At 47.5% G+C, this 26,201-nt stretch overlaps 1 protein-coding gene across 26 annotated transcripts in view; it reads left to right on the top strand.

Moving 5' to 3' along the window:
• Nucleotides 1-26,201, top strand: part of ANK1 (ankyrin 1) — a 180,818-nt gene that overhangs the window by 100,107 nt on the left and 54,510 nt on the right. For 25 of the 26 annotated variants that reach the window (XR_014567554.1, XR_014567555.1, XR_014567556.1 and 22 more), the window contains exons 7-19: nucleotides 234-332; nucleotides 4,817-4,915; nucleotides 7,793-7,891; nucleotides 8,656-8,853; nucleotides 8,943-9,041; nucleotides 11,155-11,253; nucleotides 13,177-13,275; nucleotides 14,381-14,578; nucleotides 15,222-15,320; nucleotides 15,874-15,972; nucleotides 16,211-16,408; nucleotides 20,192-20,290; nucleotides 21,259-21,357. Coding sequence is in view for 23 of the 26 variants with exons in the window: in XM_083753120.1 (XP_083609246.1) it covers nucleotides 234-332; nucleotides 4,817-4,915; nucleotides 7,793-7,891; nucleotides 8,656-8,853; nucleotides 8,943-9,041; nucleotides 11,155-11,253; nucleotides 13,177-13,275; nucleotides 14,381-14,578; nucleotides 15,222-15,320; nucleotides 15,874-15,972; nucleotides 16,211-16,408; nucleotides 20,192-20,290; nucleotides 21,259-21,357 (1,584 nt within the window). In the remaining 3 variants the exon portion in view is untranslated. The remainder of the gene's footprint in view (nucleotides 1-233; nucleotides 333-4,816; nucleotides 4,916-7,792; nucleotides 7,892-8,655; nucleotides 8,854-8,942; nucleotides 9,042-11,154; nucleotides 11,254-13,176; nucleotides 13,276-14,380; nucleotides 14,579-15,221; nucleotides 15,321-15,873; nucleotides 15,973-16,210; nucleotides 16,409-20,191; nucleotides 20,291-21,258; nucleotides 21,358-26,201) is intronic. The other variant, XM_083753138.1, reaches the window with a different exon arrangement.

Below are 26,201 nucleotides of genomic sequence, written 5' to 3'. Positions count from 1 at the left end.
AGTTCCAGTAAGGGCAAGGGCTGCCTTTGAGGGGCTGCCTGAGATTGAGCAAGGCTTAGTTTCCAGGTGCAATCCCTCCTAAGGTAGTTTATGGGGCTAGCCACCCAAGACCGGCATCTTGCCTAAAGAAAAGGGCTGACAGAAGAGCCAGCTTTGAAGTACTTCCTGCGTTTTGCAGATAGGTCATGGCATTATTTTCACCTGGAATCTCCCCACCCTCTTCTCTCCCACAGACTGGTTTTACCCCACTGCACATTGCTGCACACTACGAGAACCTCAACGTGGCCCAGTTGCTACTGAACCGAGGCGCAAGCGTCAATTTCACTCCCCAGGTGGGTGTCCAGAGTCCTCTGCTGGCTCTTGCAGGAGGCCCTTGACATGGCCCCAGTGCTTACAGAAGGGGAAGGGAAGGGCCACAGCTCAGCGCAGAGCACCTACCTTGCAGGCAGAAGGTCCCAAGCTCAATCCCTGCATCTCCAGGTAGGGCTGGAAGAGACACCTTTTTGACAGCCTGGAGAGCTGCTGCCAGCCAGTGTAGACAATACTGAGCTGACTCTGTTTATAGCAGCTTCCTATCTGCCAAATCAGACTGTTCTAGGGGATGGCTTGCATGAATGAATGAATGCTCCTTTGTACAAAAATGAAAAAAGAGGTTTTTTAAATAAAAAAACTAGCACATAGAAAGCCAACCTGGCTGCGAGGTTAGGCTAGAACCCTGACAGGCTCCTTTTCTATGTTCAGGGAATGCTTTTGTACAGAGGAACATTCCACTGTGCTCCTTGACCTGCACTACTTCAGAGACAGCAAAGAGGACCCTCTTTGAGAAAGGAGCCAACCCCCTCCCTTAGTGCAAATGCCCTGTTTAGTCGCCTCTGGGCTCTTTCATCACAATTTCTCACCGGTCCCTGAGAAGCAGGACAGGAGTGAGGAGAAAGGGTTACGGCTTGTTCTGGGTCTTGGACTTGGCTCGGAGGGCCCTTCAGACACTCGTGGTCAGGGGCTGGGTCCATTCAGTCTCAGCATAGATCAGAGACCTCTTGTCAGTGCTAAGTTAGCTTTGTGGTGTCCTTGAGGATCACAGCCAGCTTGTGAGGCTTCTGGCAGAATTGGAGCGCTGGTGGTGCGGGTGGGATTGGGCTGGAGCCTGGCTGCCGGCAAGCTTTGCTGAAGAGGCACTCGCGCCCAGGGGGGCTTTAGAGACCTGTGCAAAAGGGAGCCCTGCACTCCGGTGCCTGATCTGATTAGCCACGGACTGCTGCACGGTGGAACAACACAGAACAGAGGTTGGGACCACAATCCCAGCGAGCATCCAAGGCCACACCCTTTCCCCCAGGCCACACCCCCTTCAGCATCCCTGACTGACACCCTCCGTGAGTGTTTTTGCCTGGCTAGAATGTGTCCTTGAGCTCCTTTAATGCCTCTTGGCTGCCTGGATGTGGGGGAAAGCGTGAGGATGTGTAGAAACCAGCCTGCTCTACAAAGGTGGCACTGATGTGCCATGTTCAAATATATAAAAGGATGTCACATAGAGGAGGGAGAAAGGTTGTTTTCTGCTGCTCCAGAGAAGCGGACACGGAGCAATGGATCCAAACTACAAGAAAGAAGATTCCACCTAAACATTAGGAAGAACTTCCTGACAGTAAGAGCTGTTTGACAGTGGAATTTGCTGCCAAGGAGTGTGGTGGAGTCTCCTTCTTTGGAGGTCTTTAAGCAGAGGCTTGACAACCATATGTCAGGAGTGCTCTGATGGTGTTTCCTGCTTGGCAGGGGGTTGGACTCGATGGCCCTTGTGGTCTCTTCCAACTCTATGATTCTATGATTCTATGATGTTGGTTGCTGCAACCAACATCATTGCCTCTGGTCCATAGCTGTCAACTTTTCCCTTTTCTTGCGACGAATCCTATTCATAATAATAATAATAATAATAAATTTTATTTATATCCCGCCCTCCCCAGCCGAAGCTGGGCTCAGGGTGGCTAACAACAATCAAGTAATCAATCAAATAATCCAACATTCTAAAAACATTTCATTATAAAAATTAATTAAAATCAAATTAATGGCAACTGTTAAGCAAAATTCTGTGCAGGTTGCCAGAGGAGGGAGTCAGGCTGCACCCTGACCAAAGGCCTGGTGGAACAACTCTGTCTTACAGGCCCTGCGGAAAGATGTCAGGTCCCGCAGGGCCCTAGTCTCTTGTGACAGAGCGTTCCACTGGCCGCAGCCGAGAAAGCCCTGGCTCTAGTTGAGGGCAGCCTAACCTCTCTGAGGCCTGGGACCTTCAGGATGTTTTTATTTGCAGACCGTAGGTTCCTCTGTGGGGCATACCAGGAGAGGCGGTCCCGTAGGTACGAGGGTCCTAGGCCATATAGGGCTTTAAAGGTTAAAACCAGCACCTTAAACCTGATCCTGTACTCCACTGGGAGCCAGTGCAGCTGGTATAGTACCGGATGAATGTGATCTCGCAGCAAAGACCCCATAAGGAGTCTCGCCGCGGCATTCTGCACCCGCTGGAGTTTCTGGGTCAGTCTCAAGGGCAGCCCAACGTAGAGCGAGTTACAATAATCCAGTCTGGAGGTGACCGTCACGTGGATCACAGTGGCTAGGTCAGGGCGAGAGAGATAAGGGGCCAACTGCTTAGCTTGGCGGAGATGAAAAAATGCCGTCTTTGTTATAGCTGTAATCTGAGCCTCCATAGAGAGGGACGTATCGAAGATTACACCCAAACTCTTAACGGACGGTGCTGGCACTAATTGCACCCCACAAGAGATGGGAATTGCCCCCTCAATCCCATATCGTCCCGTCCCAGCCAGAGGACCTCTGTCTTCGAAGGATTTAACTTCAACCGGCTCCCACGTAACCATCCAGCCACAGCTTCCACACATCTGATCAGTGTGTCTGGGTCCGAGTCAGGATGGCCATCCATCAACAGATAGAGTTCGGTGTCATTGGCATACTGATGGCAACCCAGCCCAAAACTCCGGACAAGCTGGGCGAGGGGGCGCATAAAGATGTTAAAAAGCATTGGGGAGAGTATCGCACCCTGGGGCACTCCACACACCAAGGAGTGGCGCGATGACAATTTCCCCCCAAGCACCACCCTCTGTCCCCGACCAGAGAGAAACGAGTGCAGCCATTGAAGGACTGTGCCCTGGATCCCCACGGCGGCAAGGCGGTGGTCCAGGAGTTCGTGATCGACCATGTCGAAGGCTGCTGACAGGTCTAGAAGAATCAGCAGCCCCGACCCGCCTCGATCCAGCTGCCTGCGGAGATCATCTGTTAGGGCGACCAGAGCTGTCTCGGTCCCATGACCAGCACAAAAGCTGGACTGGAATGGATCCAGAGCCAATGTTTCATCCAGAAACCTATCAAGCTGTTCAGCAACCGCTCTCTCAATCACCTTACTCAAGAATGGAAGATTCGAAACCAGGCGGTAATTGGATAGATCTAAGGGATCTAATGATGTTTTCTTTAAGAGCGGGCACACCACTGCCTCTTTCAGTTCCCCTGGGAATATCCCGGTGCCAAGGGACAAATTGATGATATCCCCCAGGGGGGGCCACACCTCGTCTGGACACGCTCAAATCAGCCAAGATGGGCACAGGTCAAGAGGACAGGTGGTGGGCTTTCCAGCTCGGAGGAGTCTGTCCACATCGGCTGGGGATATCTGGTCAATGTGGTCCAATACTGGACCCGAGGACAGTCGAGGGGCCTCCAGTTCCTTTATTGTATCCAAATTGGCAGGGAGGTCATGGCGGAGCAACAGGACCTTCTCCACAAAAAAGCTCGCAAATGCCTCACAGCTGTGTGTCAGATTGTTATTTAAATTTGGCTGTCCTTCAAGGGACGTTAAAGACCTAATTATACTAAATAATTGTGCTGGGCGAGAGCTAGCGGATGCAATGGAGGCCGAGAAGTAAGACTTCTTAGCGGCCTTCACCGCCATCTCATAGGTTTTCTATAAGATGTTATAGAAACATAAGAACATAAGATGTTCTTGAGGCTCCGTCACGGGCACCCCGCCATACTCGCTCTAGCTGTCTGAGGTCCCGCTTCATTTTCCGAAGCTCCTCAGGGAGCCCGGTTTCTGCGGGGTCGCAGAGGGCGCTTAGCCATCATCGATGGCTGCCAGGAGCTGGGTATTCCAGTCCTCAACAAGCTCAGTCAATGAGTCACCAGGGGGAGCAAGGTCCCGCATGGCCTGATGGAATCTATCAGGGTCCATCAGCCTCTGCGGGCAAGCCCAAATTGGCTCGCCACCTAAGCAGGGTGGGGGTGGAAAGTCAATCCTGGCTTTCAGAGCGTAGTGATCAGACCATGGCACCTTCATTGAAGGAGACATGATCACATTTATACCTACACCAAAGATCAAATCCAGCGTGTGACCTGTTTGATGTGTGGGGCCCGAAACAAACTGGGAGAGCCCTAGTGTCGCCATGGAAGACACCAGGTCCAGAGCCTGTGAGGAGGGAGTAGCATCAGCATGGATGTTGAAGTCCCCCAATACCAATAGCTTAGGGAATTTCCCTTTAAAAAAGGGAAACGTTGACAGCTATGCTCTGGTCCCACCCACCACTGGTGTTTGGGAAGGATGTCCAGAAAGGAGAGGGTCCCTCGGGTTGGAAATGGCTCCACATGTGCTGCTAGGAGAGGGCTGGCTTGAATGCAGAAGCTCCTGGGTCCAGTCCCTGACTGGGACTGACCAGCTGGAGATTTCGGAAAGCCATGGCCCATCAGAAGAGGCATTGCTAGGCAAGATGAGCCAGTGGTCTGGCTGGGTATGAGGCAGCTCCCTCTGCTCTTTTCTCTTCAAACACAGAATGGGATCACTCCACTGCACATCGCCTCCCGCCGGGGCAACATCATCATGGTGCGCCTGCTGCTGGACCGGGGAGCCCACATCGAGACCCGCACCAAGGTAGGGACATAAGATCAGGCTAATGGCCCCTCTCATCCAGTATCCTGTTCTCACAGGGGCCAACCAGAAGCCCCAAGGAAAACCTGCAAGCAGAATTTGATGCTCTCCTATGGTTGCTTCCCATAAGCCTTGCTGTCGCCAACTTTGGAGGCAGAACATAGCCATCCTGCTAGTAGCCATCAAGAGCGCTCTCCCCCTCCATGACTTTGCCTCGTTTTATTTGAAAGCCATCCAAGTTGGTGGCCATCACTTCCTCCTGTAGGAAGGAGTTCCACAGTTTAACTATGTGCTGCATGGAAGAAAAGTCCTTTCTTTTGTCTGTTCTGAATCTTCCAACCAAGACAGGGCCTTGCATCAGGAGAGGCAGTAAGGAGAAAAGGAGGGCAGCCCTGTCAGGCCACCACCCCTTCAGCTATGTGGTCCTTGCACCCCCCCCCAGCTGCCCCTTACTACCTCTCGCCCTCTGCGAGGTCCACAGCCCCTCCTTTTCTCTGCTGCCAACACAGATGCTATGTTTTTTCAAGAATTAAAATTGTAGAGTTGGAAGGGACCTCGAGAGTCATCTAGTCCAACCTCCTGCAATGCAGGAATCTTTTGCCCAATGTGGGGCTTAAACCCACCACCCTGAGATTAAGAGTCTCATGATCCACTGGCTGAGCTATCCCTGAATATCTCCTGCCTCTAACATAGTCAAATGGCATGAGTGCACACTACAAGCATTTATTAAAGCAGAAAGGAGAAACAGGGGTGTTATGATCATTAAGCGGACAGAAGCCTATAGGTTCGGTTTTGTATTATCTTATTGTTTCTTTGTCCTCTATAAGACAATGGTGAACAACAAGGCAGTCCTTATTCTATCAAACTAACCCTGCCACCATCCACACTCTCCCTCCAGCAACCACACACTCCCAAACAGACCCTCTCATCAGTATTCAAACTCCCTTTCAAACTCTCATCCAATCATCACTCACTACCAACATCACAAGCCAGAGGCGCCAACTTGCCAGGGAGACTGCAGGGGCCAACACCACGCATGCGACGTCCCAACATCCTGATGTCAGGAGGAGGCAGGGGCAGAGCCAAACCCAGTGGCAGCTCCGCTCAATGGCCAGCAGCTCCTCCTCCTCCTGCCGTCACCACCAGTTGAGGCTGCTTCCCCTTTGCTGCAGCAGTAGGAGGAGGAGACCACTGAAGCTGCTTGGCCTCCTCCGGCGTTTTTGAACATTGGGGGTGGCCCCACCTCCAAAATATTGGGGGTCCCAAAAGGGTTGGGCCCCCAGCAGTTGGCACCCCTGTTCCAATCTCACACTCTCCCCCTCCCTAGATAACACTTAATTCCTCTATTATGCTTACCAACACCTTTGCTTTGTACTGTTTTACCTTATTTACTGTTAATGTGCGCACAACATTACTTACCTAAACATGAGGACATCATGGGCACCAATCTTCAGACCAAAGAGAAAGGTGAACCTCAAGAGCTGCTGGCAGGAGTTTGGCTGCTCCTTGTGGAAGCCCCAGTGAGCTCTCGAATATGATACTCATATTGTAGTGAAGAAATCCTTTCATCACCTTTGGGCATTTCCCCTTCTTTCTAATGACTCACAGGAGAAGCCAGACATATTTAGGCCCAGAAGAGGGTGTCCGTGGCCTCCCCACAAGAGTCACTGCTCTGGATTTGATCTCTTCCTCGTGAGGATATAGGCAGCCCAGACGGGGCAAAGCCCCTTGTGGCTCTCGGTTGTAGAGTGAGCTGTGTACAATAAGAAATTGGAGTCCTCTTCCTTCTCCCTTTTGTGTGGCTCAATGACTCCCCCAATGTTGCCTATGGAGGAGGAAGCTGTTGCATCTCTGCGTGAATTCATGTTCACCCACAGAGGGACGGGTGTCTCAAAGAGAAGCCACTCCAAAGGAGCCTGGCAAAGGAGTTTAGTGAGAAGGACTTCTTCAGAATTACACTGCAGCTTAGTGAGAACTCCAGGCATGAGAAGTGCAAGCGCAGAACATGGGAGGGAGGAAAATCCTCACTTTTCCCCCAACAGGAAGAAGCAGAAACTGATAGTGATAACTCAGAAAATGAGACTAAGTTTCATGCAGTATTCACTGAGTTTTGTCTCGTCCCCCCCACCCCTTGTTTTCAGAGCCATTATAGGAATGAGTGCTTGATGTCTGCTTGGCCCAGTAGAGACAAGGGGCATTGGGTGGTCTTCAGCACTCATCCTAATCAGAGTAGACCTGCTAAAATTAATAGATATGACTAATTTAGGTTCATTAATTCTAATGGGTGTACCCTAAGTAGGACTTAGTTGAATATGACCCATAATAGTTTTCAGAATACATAATAATTTTCTTTCTTTTTTACCATAATGTTGACGGTTTCATCTGCTTTTATTATTTTTCCCTGCTGCTCATAAATTGGCAAAATGAAAGACATACAAGGTTCCTTGCAGCTCAGCATCTTATAGATCCATTTCTAATCAAAAATATAAAAAGGAATGACTAACTCAATACACTGTATTTTTAATATACCAGATAATTTAATGTCAAACTAAGTAATATATAATACATTTTATGTTCCTAAAGTAATAATTGATTTTTGATCTGTAAAAGTGCTTTTAAAAGTATTGCATATTTTTCAATTTCCTCAAAAATTTCTGGGTTTTTGTCCAGGGGAGGTAATATCACCTTTTCTCCGAGTAACTCAAGGTGGTGCATGTGGTTCTTTTGCTGCTGATTTGCATCCCTGACTTTCATTCTATTTTAATATTTTGTTGGAAGCCACCCAGAGTGACCCAGCCAGATGGGCGGTGTATAAATTATTATTATTATTATTATTATTATTATTATTATTATTATTATTATTATTCTCCATTGTTGCAGGACGAGCTGACACCGCTGCACTGCGCCTCCAGGAATGGGCATGTGCGGATTGCGGAAATCCTGCTGGATCACGGTGCTCCCATCCAAGCAAAGACCAAGGTGATGGGCAGTGGGGGAATAGCCGTGGGGCAAGCAAAATCACGTTCCCCAGAGACAGAGGTGGTTTTCCCCTTTGCTAACACCCACCCTGGCATCGGACTGTGGCTCTTGTTTCCCAGCTACCGGGGCCACCTCCACACCACATATTTAAAGCACTCTTATGCCACTTTAACAGTCATGGTTTTCTCCAAGGAATCCTGGGAAATGTAGTTTCCTAAGGGTGCTGGGAAATGCATCTCTGTTTGTACCCTTTACAAACTGTTATTCTCAGGATTCTTGGGGGGGGGGCATGACTGCTAAAGTGGCACAAGAGTGCTTTAAATCATAGAATCATGGAATCATAGAATTGTAGAAGGGATCCCCAAGGGTCATCCAGTCCAGGAATCACAACTAAAGCATCAATGACAAGTGGCCACCCAACCTCTGCTTATAAACCTCCAGTGAAGCAGAGTTCACCACCTCTCATGGGAGTCTATTCCACAGTTGAACAGTTCTTAGCATCATAAAGTTATTTCTAATGTTTTGTCAGAATCTCCTTTGTGGTCATTTAAATTAGTTGGTTCAGGTACTACCTTCCAGAGCAGCAGAAAACAAGCATGCAAGATCTTCTGTGTGATGGCCTTTCAGATATTTGAAGACAGCTGTCAGTCTTCTCTTCTCCAGGCTAAACCATTGCTCAGAAGGCTTGGTTTCCAGACCCTTGATGGTCTGGGTCTCCGTCCTCGGGTCACGCCAAGCTCTCACCTTGCATTTCCTTGCCACAGAACGGCCTGTCCCCCATCCACATGGCCTCCCAGGGAGACCACCTGGACTGTGTGCGACTTCTGCTGCAGTATAATGCTGACATTGACGACATCACACTGGACCACCTGACGCCGCTGCACGTGGCCGCCCACTGTGGCCACCACCGAGTGGCCAAAGTCCTGCTGGAAAAGGGGGCAAAGCCCAATGCTCGGGCGCTGGTGAGTGGGCGGGCAAGTGGCAGGAGGGGGAGCCACGGGTCTCTCTTCCAGGGAGGCTGAAGGGCCTCTCCTTTTCTCTGTGCCTGCAGAATGGCTTCACCCCTCTGCACATCGCCTGCAAGAAGAACCACATCCGGGTGATGGAGCTCTTGCTGAAGACGGGAGCCTCCATTGATGCTGTCACCGAGGTACCTGGTGCCCCATGTATGCAGCACGGGAAGCCGTGAGGCACACTGACGTGACCACGGCCACATATGCAATGGGGTTTTTCTGGACTTCTCTGTTAATTTGGATTAATTAGGACAAACATCATGGCGGATATCCAAGGTTAGGCACCTGCCAGGGCACCAAGCCCAGCAGAGGCCTAGACACGAAAAGTGAAGTGTAGAGGCCATTGAGCCAGACTCTAAATGTGCCACCATTTCCACTGGCTCAGAGCATCCAAGGAGAGGCGAAGTGGCCCTAGTGAATTCTGAATTTGCACGACCTTGCAAGTTAGGGGGACCACCAAGGGGACCCCCAAATACTAATTTGTAGGATTTGTCCCCAGGGAAAACACCATTTAGATGAAGACCACACAACATGTTCCCCACCAAGCCAAACACAGCAAAACTTTCATGATGAGCCCCAGAGCTCACCTCTGGTCTGAAGCCCAGCATCTCCAGGCACTGGCAGATCAAATGCCCTAATTTGTGGGTCGCTGTGTTTGGCTTAGGGGAGGGGCAGGCCTGGTTTCGATACAGTCATAGGACCTTTAGCATTTCATATAAGGAACTCTTGGAAATAACTTGATCTAGCCAAAAGAAAAACAGTCTGCAATAGTTCAAAGATACCTTTCAGCAATTTGTCACACCTTTTATTCATCACATTATGCCTGGAATGTATTGGGGCGTTTTCTTGGCTACCCACAGATTTTGGTAGATTGCTTTTTTGCGGCCTTAGGCAGAATTTTCAACCGACTCCCATCCATTCATGAGAGGGGAAATGGAGGTTCCAAGCCTATTGCTTCTGACTCAGTTTGGCTCATGACAAATAGAAATCTCTTGGCATTTGTGGCTATGTGGAGATTTTTTTGGGGGGGGGGGGTTCGGTCTGATTTTGGAATTTTCAGTTGATTAATCATTTACCTTTTAACTGAAACAGTTGCATTTAAATGCCCCATTTAGCTTGGCTTGTAGAAGCCATTTCAGAGGTTTTCATGCCTTAAGTAAATGAGAATACTGGACGAATGTGCTGGGACGGGCCAAGGGTCTGTCTAGTCCAACATCCTGCTTCCAACTATGGGCAGCCAATAAATGCTTTTGGGAGGCCCACAGGCAGACCAGGGAAGGGGTGTGTGTCAGACACAGCCCTTTCGCTTTCTTTCCTTGTTTGCCGGGGCCTCCGGACATGGAGATTCTATTCAGTTGTCCTGGTTAATAGCCATGGATCAACTTCTGCTCAGTGAATCTGTAATGATGCATTTAGTCTTCCTACACTGGTGTCTGAACCAAGGCTGCCCAACTACTGGTGACTCATTCTAGCACAAGGTCCATGGAAAGGCAACGTTTTCTTTTTTGTTCTCCGATTGCAATAGGACAACCTGAGACTAGAGACAAGGGTGCTCTTGGCTGCTTGGGTCCTGAAGCTGCAGTCCTGTGCATGCTTGCTGGGAAGTAAGTTCCACTGAATACCATGGAACTTACTCCCCAGTAAGTGGGTATATGATTTATTTAGTTAGTTAACTTTTCTGTACTTTATATAAACCTTAAAGCAGTTTACTGAAAGAATAAAACAATGAAATTATCAATACAAACAGCTATTTACAACATTTTTCAGAAATAATCAATGCTAAGCTAAAAACAGAATAAACACATGTCAACATTTTACATATCTGGGTAGGCTTGCTTAAAGAAAAATGTTTTTAGCTGGCACCGAAAAGAGTACAGCAAAGGTGCCTCTCTGATGTCATTAGGCAGGGAGTTCCAAAGTGCAGGTGCTGCCTTCCTAGAAGATGGATTTCTTATAAATTGCAGCCTAAATCTTTAGTTGATCAGTCAACTGATATGTAGTAATTCATGTATATTTTTGGATTGTTATCCAAAGATGCTGATTGCAGACTCTCCAAGTGTCCCTATTTTCCAAGAACAGTCCCCAATTCACAGAGCCATCCCGGTTTCTGATTTGATCCCGGAATGTAGAGGAATGTTGGAGGGTACGTGGCTGGGTAGCAAAAGGGTTACGAGGCAGAGTTCTGTGTGTGTCGTGTGTCTCCGCTGCACAGCGTCCTGCATCCCTTTGCTCCCTCTCTCCTGTCCGCAGTCTGGGCTGACCCCTCTCCACGTGGCCTCCTTCATGGGGAACCTCCCCATCGTCAAGATCCTGCTGCAACGAGGAGCCTCTCCCAATGTTTCCAACGTGGTGAGTGGGGAGAAGCGCAGAGGGCAAGTGGGGAAGACGTGGACCCCCGCAGCTTCTGGCAACCCCTCAGGATTTGTGCTGAGGCTTTCATAGTCAAAGACTCAACCCTGAGAGCTTTGGCTCTGGGGATTTGTCAGAGATTTGGGACTGGAACATTTCGCTGGAGAGTCCGAGTTGCACAAAACAAATGTTAGGGTGGGTGGAAGGAGGTTCCTCAGAATACCATAGGGCGGGCAAGAGGTGGCAGCTCCTTTGCCCTCGCCCTGCCCCCCTCTCACACACATGCACATGTGTTTTAGGTGATGACAATGATGACATTTATATCCCACCTTCCTCCAAGGGGCTCAAGGTGGCATGCATGCTTCTCCTTCCTCTCACAACAACCCTGTGAGGTAGATTAGTCTAAGTGACTGCAACTGGCTCCAGGTCTCCCAGCCAGCTTGGTGGCTAAATGGGGATTTGAGTCCTGGTCCCCCAGTTCTTCATCCAACAGTCCAGCCAAGCGGGAGGGTGGCAGGGAGATCTGTGCCCTGACTGCACTGCTACAGGTTTGGGCTCTCATAAGGGAATGAGACCTCCGGCTATAGGGCGGTATATAAATTCAATAAATACAATAAATAAAATGTTCTGTGAAAAATAGCCTTATATTGCTGGACACAAAGCAGTCTTCGTTGACAAGTTTGTTTTCTGTGTGTGGGGCTTGAAAGAATTATACAGAGAAACATTCTCTTAGGTGAGCCCTCCGTCTGGGTAGAGGTGAGACAGGGAGAATTTGGCCAGCTCTCCGGTTCTTCTTTGCCAGGTTCCTCTTGTTTTGAACAATGAAATGGTTCTTTTTACAAATCCCTTTGGCCTCTGGACGTGCAGGGCATTATTCCCATCAGAAATGGTGCCACTGGCTTCAGGGGCTGAGGAGCACGAGGGAGGAGATTTGCACCCCAGGACTTTAGAATCCAAGCCCGGAGCAATTTCTAAGCCAGGTTCAGATCTGATTTACACACCCAGAAAGATGTGTGTATAAACAAGGGTTCAGTCCCTGGATAAGGCAGCTTCCTATGTTCCTAAACCTTCCTAGGTCACACCCACACAGTTGCATTCAAAGCACACGACTTTCCCCAAAGAATCCTGGGAACTGTAGCGTGTCCCTCCCAGAGCTACAGTTCCCAGCACCCATAACAAACTACAGTTCCCAGTATTCTTTGGGGGAAACCATGTGGTTTTAGTGTCTGACGCAGAGGTTACCTTAGACTGCACCACTTCAAATTGCATGTGGAACACAACGTATCTGAATGCTCTGTCTCACCTCAAAACACCCTGGTTTATGGAAATGGAGCAGGGCAGTGAGATAGCTCTTACCTAGCCTTTATCTTTATGTGCTAGCTATTATTCTTATTCTTATTCTTATTATTATTATTATTATTATTACTGTTACTATTACTATTACTATTTGAATTTTATTTATTATATTTAGACATAAAACATGCAACAGTTAGGTAAAATGAGAACAGTATATGCTCAGATAAACATTCTGAATATATTAACAAAGTTGTGTTAAAGTATATATATATATCATAATTTTTGCAGATATGAAATGATTTGTAATAATGTGTATGCTTAGATTGTGGACCCTTAGTAAAAGGCATTTTGCATCAATAGCAATTTTAATTTATGGGAATTTATAGGGAGTAAAATGTGCTTGTTTTCTACCATCAGGGAGATTTTTAATGGGGTCAGGGGGAGTGCATTAAGTTCTCCCATCTCTTTGGGCTTGGGTCAAACCTTTGTTTGCACTGCACGAATAGTACAGGGTGCAAGAATCTCAAGTCCCACTGGCTTTTATAGAGATTGATCAGATGGTCACCGAATGAGATCTTTTGAAACAGATGACATTCTATGCAACCTCTTTTTTTCCCCTTTCCAAAGAAGGTGGAGACCCCCCTACATATGGCAGCCCGGGCTGGGCACACGGAAGTGGCAAAGTACCTGCTGCAGAACAAGGCCAAAGTCAATGCCAAGGCCAAGGTGAGAGCATCCTCGACTTTCTGGGCCAGCAGCAGTTGCAACCCAGACTCCTGTCCCCATGAGTGGCCCACACTTGCTTGTATGGAGGCATCATCCCATGCCAGGGAAGGTGGCATGTGGGGGGGGGCGCTGCGGAGGAGAAGGCGGACCCAGTCTCCAAGGAGGGCACTGCAGCTGTTGCTGCTACCATGGCGGTGGCAGCAGCGGGCAATGCATTCCTTAGAGGCTGAATCTGCTGCCCCTGCGGATCCTGCTGCCTGAGGCAGCCTCCTCACCTTGCCTCAGGGTTGGCCCTACACAACAGGTGCACTTTCTTGTAAGTAAATAATTGAACATTTATTATTGTGGGCTAGTGCTTCAAGCTCAGTGTTTCAGAAAGAGCAGGCTCTAGTCCAGCTGGTCTTATAAGGCAAAAGGGTAGCAACCAGGATTGGCTCACCCATGAGGCAAAGCGAGGCGGCCACCTCAGGCAGCCAGATCACTGGGGCAGCAGATCCCCATGTAGATCTTTAGATCTCGCTCAGAATCAAGGCCCAGGCCCAGGTGTTCAAGATCAGGAACAGGGCTTCAAGACTGCACAGAAACAGTGCAGTTATTCTGGTGAGTCTTCCTGCCTCCCTGCCAAGCTTTTAAGCAGCGGAGGAGAACGCTTGCGACAATCCCTGTCCCTGTGACACTCTGCCCAGGGGAAGAGTCTTCTCTGTTCTCCTGCTGGTGCCCCCTTTCCCTGGGAGACATCATCAGACCGTCTCACCATCTTCCCGTGGGGATACAGTCTACCCGTCTTTAATGGTCCCTTGCTCTCTGCAAGTGAGGGAGAGGCAACCTCTGGGTGTTTCGGGATGGTGGTGTCTAAAGGGTCTATTGCATTGTCTCTTCCTCCCACTGCTGGTCGGAAGGCTCAGAGGGTATCATATGGACTTTCCTTTCCTGGAATAAGATGCAAACCTAAATGCACACATCTCTGAACTTTGTGGTGCAGGTGTCAAACCAAGTAACGAGTTCAAAAAGGCATATACTATGTAGGGTGCGCATACACATTTCTTTTGAGGACAGAGTGCTGTTGTCTTCATCTGAAGTGTCTTGTCCTTCTTCCCCATTGTAGGATGACCAGACCCCCCTGCACTGTGCGGCCCGCCTTGGCCACTGCACTATGGTGAAGCTGCTGCTGGAGAGCGGCGCCGACCCTAATCTGTCCACAACAGCTGGGCACACGCCCCTGCACATCACAGCACGCGAGGGCCACCTCGACTGTGCCTGCGCCCTCCTGGACAAGCAGGCTTCACAGACTGTCATGACCAAGGTAGGGAAACGGGGGCGCTGGGTCATGTTCCTTCCAAACTGCTGAAGCAAGGCCCCAGACAGCTCCCTGTGGGTGCTGCTAGCCCAGGTTGGGAGGGTCTCACCTCAGCAAAGACCTGGAGCTGCTTGAAGCCTTAGGAAGGCTGGCAGAGGCTTGACTTGGCAGTGACTCTGCCCCCATGAGGCGCTGTGTACAATATTTAAAGGGCCTGTCCTGCTACCACATGCTGCTCTGGGGTTGTGGAGCACAAGAAGCTGCAGGGGAGGCCTCTTCCAACTCGGAGGGTGATGGAAGAGCCTCATCCCCAGGCCAGGCCAGGAGTAGGGCAGGGTGCCTCGAGGGGCAGGGGATCAGCCTCTGAGGCAGGAGATCTGACATGCTCATCTACAGTATTGACCAAGCTGAAATTCTGTGTTAACACTTGTTTCTGCTCTAGATGTCTCCTCTCTCTCTCTCTCTCTCTCCTGTGCGTGCTGTGGGCGTTGCGATGCCTGTAGGGCAGGGAGTGAGCAGAGAAACCTGGACTGCTGCCTGGGTTGCCTCCCCCTGAGGCCTTCTTGACCCCACTCCCCTTGATCCTGCTTGACCTGTTGTCTTCCTCTCCCATCCCAGCCAGGCACTGATGCTCCCTGTTTCTCCCCAGAAAGGATTTACCCCTCTGCACGTTGCTTCCAAATATGGGAAAGTGGATGTTGCCAAGGTGCTGCTGGAGCACAATGCCCAGCCCAACGCAGCGGGGAAGGTGTGTATGTCGGGGGCCTTAGCGGGAGATGCAGTGGCCCTGAGGAATTCAGACCTGGCGATGGCCACGTGTGTCTTATGTTTGTTGTACCAAGTTAGTTGATACAGAGGCAAGGGAAAGCTGAGCGTAGCCAGACCTGCGCTCTGGACTTTAAGAAGGCCAGTTTCAAAAATCTTAAGGAACTACTGGGTGAGATCCAATGAACAAAAATACTCAAAGAGAAGGGAGTCCAAGAAGGATGGGAGTTTCTAAAAGGAGAAATATTGAAGGCCCAAATGCAGACAATTCCAACAAGAAAGAAACTGGTGTGGATGCCAAAATCAGCAGGAAGAATTCAGTGTCTTCTTTCTCTCAAATTGGTCAAAGTCTGAGTTTCCCTCCTCACAAACACCCCTGACGTGTACAGTAAGCAGATTCCCCTACCAATATCCTTTCACACCCCCTTTGAACATCCATTGACGTGGAAGCTGTCTCTCAATGTATAGATCAGGATGCTCACCTGCTACAAGGTCATGTCAGAAATGCTCAAATGCCCCTGCTCCTCTCTCTGCAGAATGGCCTCACGCCCCTGCACGTCGCTGTTCACCACAACAACCTGGACATTGTCAAAGTGCTGCTGCCCAAAGGAGCATCCCCGCACAGCGTGGCCTGGGTAAGGGGCAGCTTTGGCTTCCAGGCCGCACTTCTGTCTAGGATTTAAAGATTTGAAGGGCAGCGCCATGGAGGGGAGGGCAGAGGAAACCTGAGCACAGCTGCCCCTTTCTCCTGCCTGCAGGGAGCAGCCTCAGAGGGGAGTCATGGGGTTGGCAGGAGCCACCGTTGACTCCGGCGGATCAGACTCTGGGACTTGACTTGCCTTTGGCCTGTGGGGTCGTCTCTCTCCTCTGCAGAACGGATACACTCCCCTGCACATTGCCGCCAGGCAGAACCAGATGGAGGTGGCCAGCAGCCTGCTGCAGTATGGCGCCTCCGCCAACGCCGAATCCACGCAAGCTGTGACCCCGCTGCACCTGGCGGCCCAGGAAGGCCACTCCGATATGGTGGCCCTTCTCCTCTCCAAGCAGGCCAATGGCAACTTTGGCAGCAAGGTGAGTGGAGCAAAAGGCTCCTGTGAGTGTGCAGGTGCCCTGCAGGGACAAGTCTGCTTCCCGGGGGGGGGGGGTGGAAAAACACAACCCTGATAAGGCAGGAGTGGGGAACCTCAGGTGGGGGGCAAATGGCGCCCTCCAGGCCTCTCTGTCTGGCTCTTGGGGGGCTTCCCCACGCCTTTCTCAGTTATTTGCAATGGAGCTTCCCATCCCCCTGTGTGTCCCCCCACCATCTGAAGCATACTTGGGGTGCAGGGTGCCTTGGAAAGGATGGGGGAGGTCTGTTGTATGAGCAGAAGTGGTTCTTCCTACACAGCTCAACCCAATGTGTCTTTCAACCATGATTGTGACTGTTGCTTGATAGGATGGAGAGCTGTGTGTGTGTGTGTTCACACATGTGTATAGAAACCTCTGGCTTTTGCATTCTTGGCATGTACACTAATGTGCAAAGGCACCTCAGAATATCAGAAGAGCCCTGCAGGATCATGGTCCCCTAGCCCAGCAGGGACCACCCATATATCTGGGGCAAACCAGGGAGCAGCACCTGAGCACCCGAGTGCTCTCCCCTCCTGTGGTTTCCAACAGCAGCTGGTGTTCAGAAGCAGCACTGCCTCCAGCCATGCGCACAGGATAGAGCCATCCTGACTAGCAGTCCATGACTTTGTCCAAACCTCTTTTAAAGCCACCCGTTAAAGGTCAAGGGTACTGTACCAATCGCTGCACCCACTGGGGCCTCTTGCTTCTAGTTCACTTCTGGCCTGCGCGACTCCTGGGCGGTTCCCCCTGGGGAAGAGGCCCTGGGCTGAATCCTGGTGACAAGGCAAGGAGAGAAGAGGGAGTCAGCCTCTGCCAGAATAAGCCAAGAAGCTGTTTTATTTCATCCTCTTCATGGAGGCTATTTCTGCCAGTGGCTTTCAACCATGGAAACTAAATAGAGCTTCCATGTTTGAGAGCAGTTTACCACTTCATTGGACAGGTACTGGGGAAGGGGCAAAGCACAGGAGGGGGTTGGGCATAGGAACCTGCTCTTTCACCAGCCATCCCATGATTCCACTGAGCAGGAGTGATGCTCCAGGGTTTCAAAGTGTTTCCCTGCCCAAGCCAGAGATGTTGGAACTGAACCTGGGACCTTCTGCATGCGACCAGGTGCTGCCTGCTGAGCTGCAGACTTTCCCTATTTGCCACCCTGCTCTTCTTGAGAGAATCTTCTCTGGTCACTGTTTGATGCAGAGCAAGGCAGGAGTGGGGTCTGCTCCAGCAGGGCTGCCATCTTTGGGGATGGCACCATGATGAGTCTTCCCCCCCCCCCCCGCCCTAAACTTGCCAAGCAGCTGTTAGGTTTCTACTTCTACCAGTGGCCACTAGGTGGCACCAGTGTGTTCTCTGTTGCCTCTTTTTGTGGGAAGACACTAGCAGGGGTAGGCAACCTAAGGCCCAGGGCCCGGATCCGGCCCAATCGCCTTCTAAATCCGGCCCACGGAAGGTCCAGGAATCAGCATGTTTTTACATGAGTACAATGTGTCCTTTTATTTAAAATGCATCTCTGGGTTATTTGTGGGGCATAGGAATTCGTTCACCCCCCCCCCAAATATAGTCTGGCCCCCCACAAGGTCTGAGGGACAGTGGACTGGCCCCCTGCTGAAAAAGGTTGCTGACCCCTGATCGAGAGCTCAGCTTGGGGACCCCAATTCCCTAATTGGGGACCCTGAGGGAACTGCTAGTAAGGCCTTGAGAAAGGACTTAAACAGGCAAAGAAGGGCTCCTGTGAACCCCAAATGGACACCCCAAGAAGGGGCTGCTGGCTCCTCCTCTCTGCATGGGCCTATAGGGCATGCAGAATTTTTCAACTTTCAATTTCAAAAATGAGGGCTGGTAAAGTGTTGTAACATGGCTTGGGAATTCAAAAGATATTTTGGTTAAATTAATATAATTTAGTTTTGCTTGGTAAGTAAAGAGTGTGTAAAATTTCATAGAAATTGCTAAGTACTTGCAGTTGTATTCTATATTCTCTCTTATCTCTTATATATTTTTATTTAGCATTACCTGACATTTTCAGAAGGTAACATTAAAATTATTGGGTTTTCCAAAAGCCGTTTTTGTGCTTCTGTAGCACCCTGCTTGTGGTTAATGCTTAGCTGGAATGAAATATTCAACGCAGCAATAGAGAAATTAAAATAATAATTTATTTGTCAGACAAATAAATGATAGGCACAGTGGTATATGGTTACCAAAGCTCTGCCCCTTCCAGCCCTGATGGCCAGCACTTATATTTCCTCAGCCCAGCCCCCTGGCTCCTCCTTTGGCTGCCTCTGTCCAATCAGCCTGGTTGAAATTCCTATTGGCTGTTTGCTAGAACCAATCATAAAAGATACATCCATTTCCTATTACCTTTTATGGGAGACAAAGAGCTATATTTCCTTCTATCCATAAATGGCAGACAAGTAGCCATATCACGTTTTGCCCCTGTTGCCCCTACATTCCAAAACAAGTGGCTAAAACAGATGGCTCGTGGTATTAAGTTCTATCTAAACAGAGATCTTACTATTTATCAACTCTTAATTAGTATTTTTTGCAGCTTGATTGTATTCTGTAATATGTAGGGTCAGTGTAACCTTTGCTCCCAGCCTGTATTTCCCTTTTACAACCTTGAGAAACCTGTCTCCTGCTACTACTATAAATCAGGGGGGCCCTTGTCCAGGAGGATAAACAACTGCCAAAGTCCTTAGCCAGCTGGTTTTCTGCCTGGCATGAAACATTTGCAAATCTTTAAGCTCATTTTAAAATACAGACCTTGATCAGATGCCTCACTTCTTCAATTGTAGACTTATCAAACTAAATGTTGTCCAATCAGAAAAATAATAGCAGATTGGAACTCCTCAAGCTCCAAAGCATATTTTTTAATAATAATAATAATAATAATGATAATAATAATAATAATTTTTTATACCCCACCCTCCCCAGCCAAGGCCGGGCTCAGAACGGCTTACAAGCAATAATAAAAACAAGTTGAATGATTACAACTTAAAAACAAAATTAAAATACAACATTAAAATATTGAAACATTAAAATATTAAAATGTAGCCTCATTGCAGGAGGAGAAGGAAAAGAAAAAAGAAAGGGAGGGAGGGAATCAAATTGGCTCCAAGCCAAAGGCCAGGTGGAACAACTCTGTCTTACAGGCCCTGAGGAAAGAAATCAGAAATTTAACACCCCTTACTGAAGAAATCCCCCAAATTTAAGACTCCAGACCTTTTACCATTAGGAAAGTATCAGGGAAATTCACTAAATGGTGTGGGGCAAATGAGCAATGGTAAGGTGTAGAATTGCAGTGCAAGGAAATCAGGATGAAAACAGGATGAATGCTTGTTGTTATTTAGCCATCCACCCCCCCAAACCAATCAAGAAAGAGCAGGTGTCGCTCTTCCAGATGCCATATTCAAGCCTCTGGGAGTCTTTCATTATCATCATCATCATCATCATCATAATTTATTTATACCCCACCCATCTGGCTGGGTTTCGCCGGCCACTCTGGGTGGCCTCCAACAGAATAAAAAGCACAATAGCACATCAAACATTAAAAGCTACACCAAACAGGGCTGCCTTCAGATCTCAGATAGTTGTTTATTTCCTTGACATCTGATGGGAGGGTGTTCCACAGGGCTGGTGCCACTACTGAGAAGGCTCCTCCTAGAAAGCTGGGAGGGCCCTAGCAGTGGTTCCCGGTGTCTGCCCACCTCCCCACGGAACCCTCAGTGGGTAACCTGGCTCTTGCTTGTCTTCCAGAGCGGCCTCACCCCCCTCCACCTGGTGGCTCAGGAGGGGCATGTCCAAGTGGCAGACGTCCTCCTCCGGGCCGGAGTTCGAGTGGATGCAACAACGCGGGTGAGTCCCCTCGAATGCCATGGCATCCTCCATCAGACAGAGAGGCCCAGAGTCTAGAGTGTCCTTTCTGGTCTGGCTGGCACTGGTGGCCATTGTGGTCCAGAACACCTGGAGGGCCCCAAGTTGGAGAAGGCTGTGCTACGCCATTTGTAGGCTCCAGGTATCTCCTGTGCTTGGGAAGCGGAAAGGACCACCACCAGAACACCATAGCTTTCCAGGGTGCTTTCCAGATGTTGCTGGACTACAGCTCCCATCATCCTTTACTGCTGGTCATGCTGCCTGTGGCTGATGGGAACAGTGGTCCAACCACACCCAGAGAGCGCAAAGCTGAGGAAAACTCCTACAGCACATGCCTACAGGACCTAAGCCAGCCAGGGTTGCTGGTGGCAGAGAGACAGGGGCAAGCCAACAGTCAGCCACATGAAGCAAGTGGAATTAACTCTTTATCAGGAAAAACAGAATCTGCACAGGAGTGCCAGGCCTAAAGAGCACAGCAGCACGCCCTTGGTCGCCCTTGCCCTCATGAGATAGTTGTGGAGACTGAAGGTCCTCACCTTCCCACAGGAGCCTCAGTTCCCTCCTCTGCAGGGCTTTCTTGAAGCAATCTGAGGCTGTGCCTGTGTGATGCCAATTTCTCCTCTGCCCTCTTCATGCCTCTCCTGGTTCTGGGAGACCAGCAGGGAGGGGAGCTTGTTGCAGCAGGAGGGGGAGTTACTTGTTAATCCTCACCAGCTGGACTCCTCTCTGCCTCTGGACCTCCTTCCTCCCTCCCTCCTGCTTCAGCTTCTGCCCCTGATTCTGGACTTCTCTCTGCCACAAACTCTCCCTGCCTGCTAAGCTCTGTTACCTCTTCCACTTCCGACCCCTCCTCTTCCCAGTCTGCTCCCTCTTCTCCCTCTAACCATTCATTGTCACCCCACCACCAAGCCTTGACCTGAAAGTCTGCCCTTTTTATATGTGCCTCGCAGATGGGCTATACTCCGCTGCACGTGGCTTCTCACTACGGGAACATCAAACTGGTGAAGTTTCTGCTGCAGCATCAAGCGGATGTCAATTCAAAGACCAAGGTATGGAAAAACTCTTGAAGGCATCCTTTCTCAAGCGTCATCCCTGACTGCTGCTCCTGCTGGTCATGGATGATGGGAGTGGTAGTCAAACAATATCTGGGAACCCAAGTTTGAGAAAGGCTGCTATGATCACTTGTTTGTCTTTCTTATTTTTATTTCTGCTCTGCTTGGCTTATAAGAATTCTGTTATTATTTGTTGTATGGTCACTCATCATTAAATGTCCCAAGGATGGCTGACAAGCAAGACAAATTCATTTCATTTATTTATTTTAATAAAAATTGTACACCATTTGATTGTAAAACAAATAAACCTCACAAAGTGGCTTATGAAATCAGTGATAGACTAAAAACAGATTAAAGCACATGTCAACATTCTACACATCTGGTAAAAGGAAAAGGTAAAGGTAAAGGGATCCCTGACCATTAGGTCCAGTCGTGACCGACTCTGGGGTTGCGGTGCTCATCTCGCTTTATTGGCCGAGGGAGCCGGCGTACAGCTTCCGGGTCATGTGGCCAGCAGGACTAAACCTCTTCTGGCGAACCAGAGCAGTGCACGGAAATGCCATTTACCTTCCCGCTGGAGCGGTACCTATTTATCTACTTGCACTTTGTGCTTTCGAACTGCTAGGTTGGCAGCAGCAGGGACCGAGCAACGGGAGCTCACCCCGTCACGGGCATTTGGTGGTTTTTTTTTAAAGTAATATTTATTGAAGTTTCTAAAAATTACAAGAATAAGAAAAAATTATAAAACAAAAAATAAAAAATACAGAAAAATAAAAACAATTAAAAACAAATCAATTTTTCCATATCTTATCTTTCATTTACTTGTTTCCTTGACCTCCTCACACCTCCCTTTTTTGTATTCTAGTTCAGTTAGTTAATTCAGCAAATCCTTTTCATCTTTGTTTTTATCTTAATAATTTATCTTAATATATTGTAACTTTACATTCTCACCTGTTAACAACCCATTTTTACATACTCCTTTGTAACATTACTGCTAAAACCACATAACTTCATTCCAGCGTCCTTCTAACATTCCTTAATTTTACAATGTTTCTGTAGATAGTCTTTAAATTTCTTCCAACCTTCTTCTACCGACTCTTCTCCCTGGTCCCGGATTCTGCCAGTCATTTCCGCCAATTCCATGTATAGTCCATCACCTTCATCTGCCATTCTTCCCGGGTGGGTAGGTCTTGTGTCTTCCAATACTTTGCGATGAGTATTCTTGCTGCTGCTGTAGCATACATTTAAAAAGTTCTATCCTTCTTTAACACCGATTGGCCGACCATGCCCAGGAGAAAGGCCTCTGGTTTCTTCAGGAAGGTATATTTAAATACCTTTTTCATTTAATTATAGATCATCTCCCAGAAAGCCTTAATCCTCGGGCACGTCCACCAAAGGTGAAAGAAAGTACCTTCAGTCTTTTTACATTTCTAGCATTTATTATCAGGCAAATGATATATTTTTGCAAGCTTGACTGGTGTCATGTACCAGCTGTATATGATTTTCATAATATTCTCTCTTAAGGCATTACATGCCGTAAACTTCATACCTGTGGTCCATAACTGTTCCCAGTCAGCCAACATAATGTTGTGTCCAACATCTTGTGCCCATTTAATCATAGCGGATTTTACCGTTTCATCCTGAGTATTCCATTTCAGCAGCAGGTTATACATCCTTGACAGGGTCTTAGTTTTGGGATCTAACAGTTCTGTTTCCAATTTTGATTTTTCCACCTGGAAGCCAATTTTCTTGTCCAGATTGTATGCCTCCATTATTTGATAATAATGAAGCCAGTCTCACACTTTGTGTTTTAGTTTTTCAAAGCTCTGCAATTTCAATTTATCTCCCTCTTGTTCCAAAATTTCCCAATATTTCGGCCATTTGGCCTCCATATTGAGCTTTTTCTGAGCCTTCGCTTCCATCGGTGACAACCACCTTGGGGTTTTATTTTCAAGTAGGTCCTTATATCTTGTCCAGACATTAAACAATGCTTTCCTGACAATATGGTTCTTAAATGCTTTATGTGCTTTGACCTTATCATACCACAAATATGAAAGCCCATGCAGATGACCTAGTTTTGACACTACAGGAGCCAATCCCTAGTACTAGAAGAGCTTTGGAAATAATACAAGAATTTGGTCAGGTGACAGGGTTTAAACTTAATAAATTAAAAACTACGGTTCTGGAAAAAAACTTGACACCAATAGAGAAGGAAAGGTTTCAGGGAGAAACAGGTCTAATAGTAACGAAAAAAGTAAAATACCTAGGGGTGAACATGACTTCGAAGAATGCTAACTTATTTAAAGACAATTATGAAAAGTGTTGGTCTGAAGTGAAAAAAGATCTTGAAATATGGACAAACCTAAAGCTTTCCTTACTGGGTAGAATTGCAGTTATTAAAATGAATGTATTGCCAAAATTGTTGTTTTTGTTTCAAACCTTACAAATAATTGACAAGATGGACTGTTTCAAAAAGTGGCAAAAAGAAATTTCTAGATTTGTCTGGCAGGGCAAAAAGCCCAGAATTAAATATAAAATTCTTACTGATGCAAAGGATAGAGGGGGGTTTGCCCTGCCGGACTTTAAACTATACTACGAGGCGGCAGCCTTTTACTGGTTAAAGGAATGGCTACTTCTTGAGAATACAGACATTCTTGATTTGGAAGGACATGATAATGTTTTTGAATGGCATGCATACTTGTGGTACGGTAAGGACAAAGCACATAAGGCGTTTAAAAACCATATTGTCAGGAAAGCATTGTTTAATGTCTGGGTCAGATATAAAGATCTTTTGGAGAATAAAACCCCAAGGTGGCTTTCACCAATGGAAGCTAAGGCCTTGAAAAAACTTAACATGAGATCGAATTGGCCAAAATATTGGGAAATTTTGGAACAGGATGGGGACAAATTGAAACTGCAGAGCTATGAGAAACTTAAAGATAAGGTGCAGGATTGGTTACACTATTTTCAAGTAAGAGAGGCCTATAACTCGGACAGGAAAATTGGCTTCCAGGTGGAAAAATCTAAGTTGGAAACAGAATTGTTAGAACCCAGTGCTAAGACATTGTCGAGAATGTATAACCTGCTGTTGAAATGGAATACTGAGGATGAAACGGTTAAATCTGCTATGATAAAATGGGCACAAGATATTGGTCATAACATTATGTTTGCTGACTGGGAACGGTTATGGACCACCGGTATGAAATTTACGGCATGTAATGCCTTAAGAGAAAATATTATGAAAATGATTTATAGGTGGTACATGACCCCAGTCAAGCTAGCAAAAATTTATCACTTGCCCGATAACAAATGTTGGAAATGTAAAGAAATGGAAGGAACATTCTTTCACCTTTGGTGGGCCTGCCCAAGGATTAAGGCTTTCTGGGAAATGATTTATAATGAACTGAAAAAAGTATTTAGGTATACTTTCCTGAAGAAACCAGAGGCCTTTCTCCTGGGCATGGTCGGCCAATTGGTGCCAAAGAAGGATAGAACATTTTTTATGTATGCCACAGCAGCAGCAAGAATACTCATCGCAAAGCACTGGAAGACGCAAGACTTAGCCACCCTGGAAGAATGGCAGGTGCAAGTCATAGACTATATGGAACTGGCAGAAATGACCGGCAGAATCCGAGATCAAGGAGAAGAACAGGTGGAAGAGGATTGGAAGAAGTTTAAAGTTTATCTACAAAAACATTGTAAAATTTATGAATGTTAAGGGCATTGTAAATGAAATGAAGGGGTTCCAGTGATTAAGATAAATAAGAGTATAAAGGTAAAGATAAAAAATGAATTTGAATAATATGATAATTGCTGAACTAATTTTAAATTGGAATACATGAAAGGAAAGCGGGTGGAAGCAAGGAAAATAAGATCTGGAAGGTTATTAATTCGAAACAGAGTTTGTTTTTAATCTTGAATTTTCTTTGTTATGTTTTTTATTGTCGTTTTTTTTTGTCTTTTGTTGGTATTTTTTGTTGTATGCGTTTGTTGGTTTTTTGTGATTTGGGTTGTTTTTATTGTTGTTAAATTTTGTGAAATTTAATAAAATATCATTAAAAAAAAAAAATCATACCACAAATATGCATGCCACCCAAATACATTGTTGAAACCTTCTAAGTCCAAAATGTCTGTGTTTTCAAGAAGCAGCCATTGTCTCAGCCAGCAAAATGCGGCTGATTCATAGTAAAGTTTAAGGTCTGGCAGGGCAAATCCACCTCTTTCTTTCGCATCAGTTAGTATTTTAAATTTTATTCTGGGCTTCTTGCCCTGCCAGACGAATCTAGAAATATCTCTCTGCCACTTCTTGAAACAGTCCATTTTATCCAGAATTTGCAATGTTTGAAACGAAAACAACATTCTTGGCAATACATTCATTTTTATCACAGCAATACGGCCTAGCATTGAAAGCTTCAGATTTGACCATATTTCTAAATACGGGCATTTGAACCTCTGACCTTCTGATCGGCAAGTCCTAGGCTCAGTGGTTTAACCTACAGCGCCATCCGCGTCCCTACACATCTGGTAGGCTTGCCTAAATAAAAATGTTTTTAGCAGGCGCCAGAAGGAGTGCAGTGAAGGTGCCTGCCTGCTGTCAATAAGCAGGGAGTTCCAAAGTGTAGGTGCTGCCACAGTTAAATATTGATTTTTAGAAATGTGGAACATATGTTATGTGGTGCCTGTAACAGTGGCAGTTCTGTAGATCAAAGCGATCAAGAAGGCATCCATGGGGTAAGGTGACCTGTGCATGCCTTACATGAATTACATGTGGATCCTGCTCTCGGAACTCTCATTATCCGAAACTTCAGTTATTCAAACAGAAAGAATTATAGCCAAAGTTC

Source organism: Podarcis gaigeae (assembly GCF_964106915.1).
Source record: "Podarcis gaigeae genome assembly, chromosome: 8".
Lineage (NCBI taxonomy): Eukaryota > Metazoa > Chordata > Lepidosauria > Squamata > Lacertidae > Podarcis > Podarcis gaigeae.
This window is presented reverse-complemented; position numbering and strand designations above follow the sequence as displayed.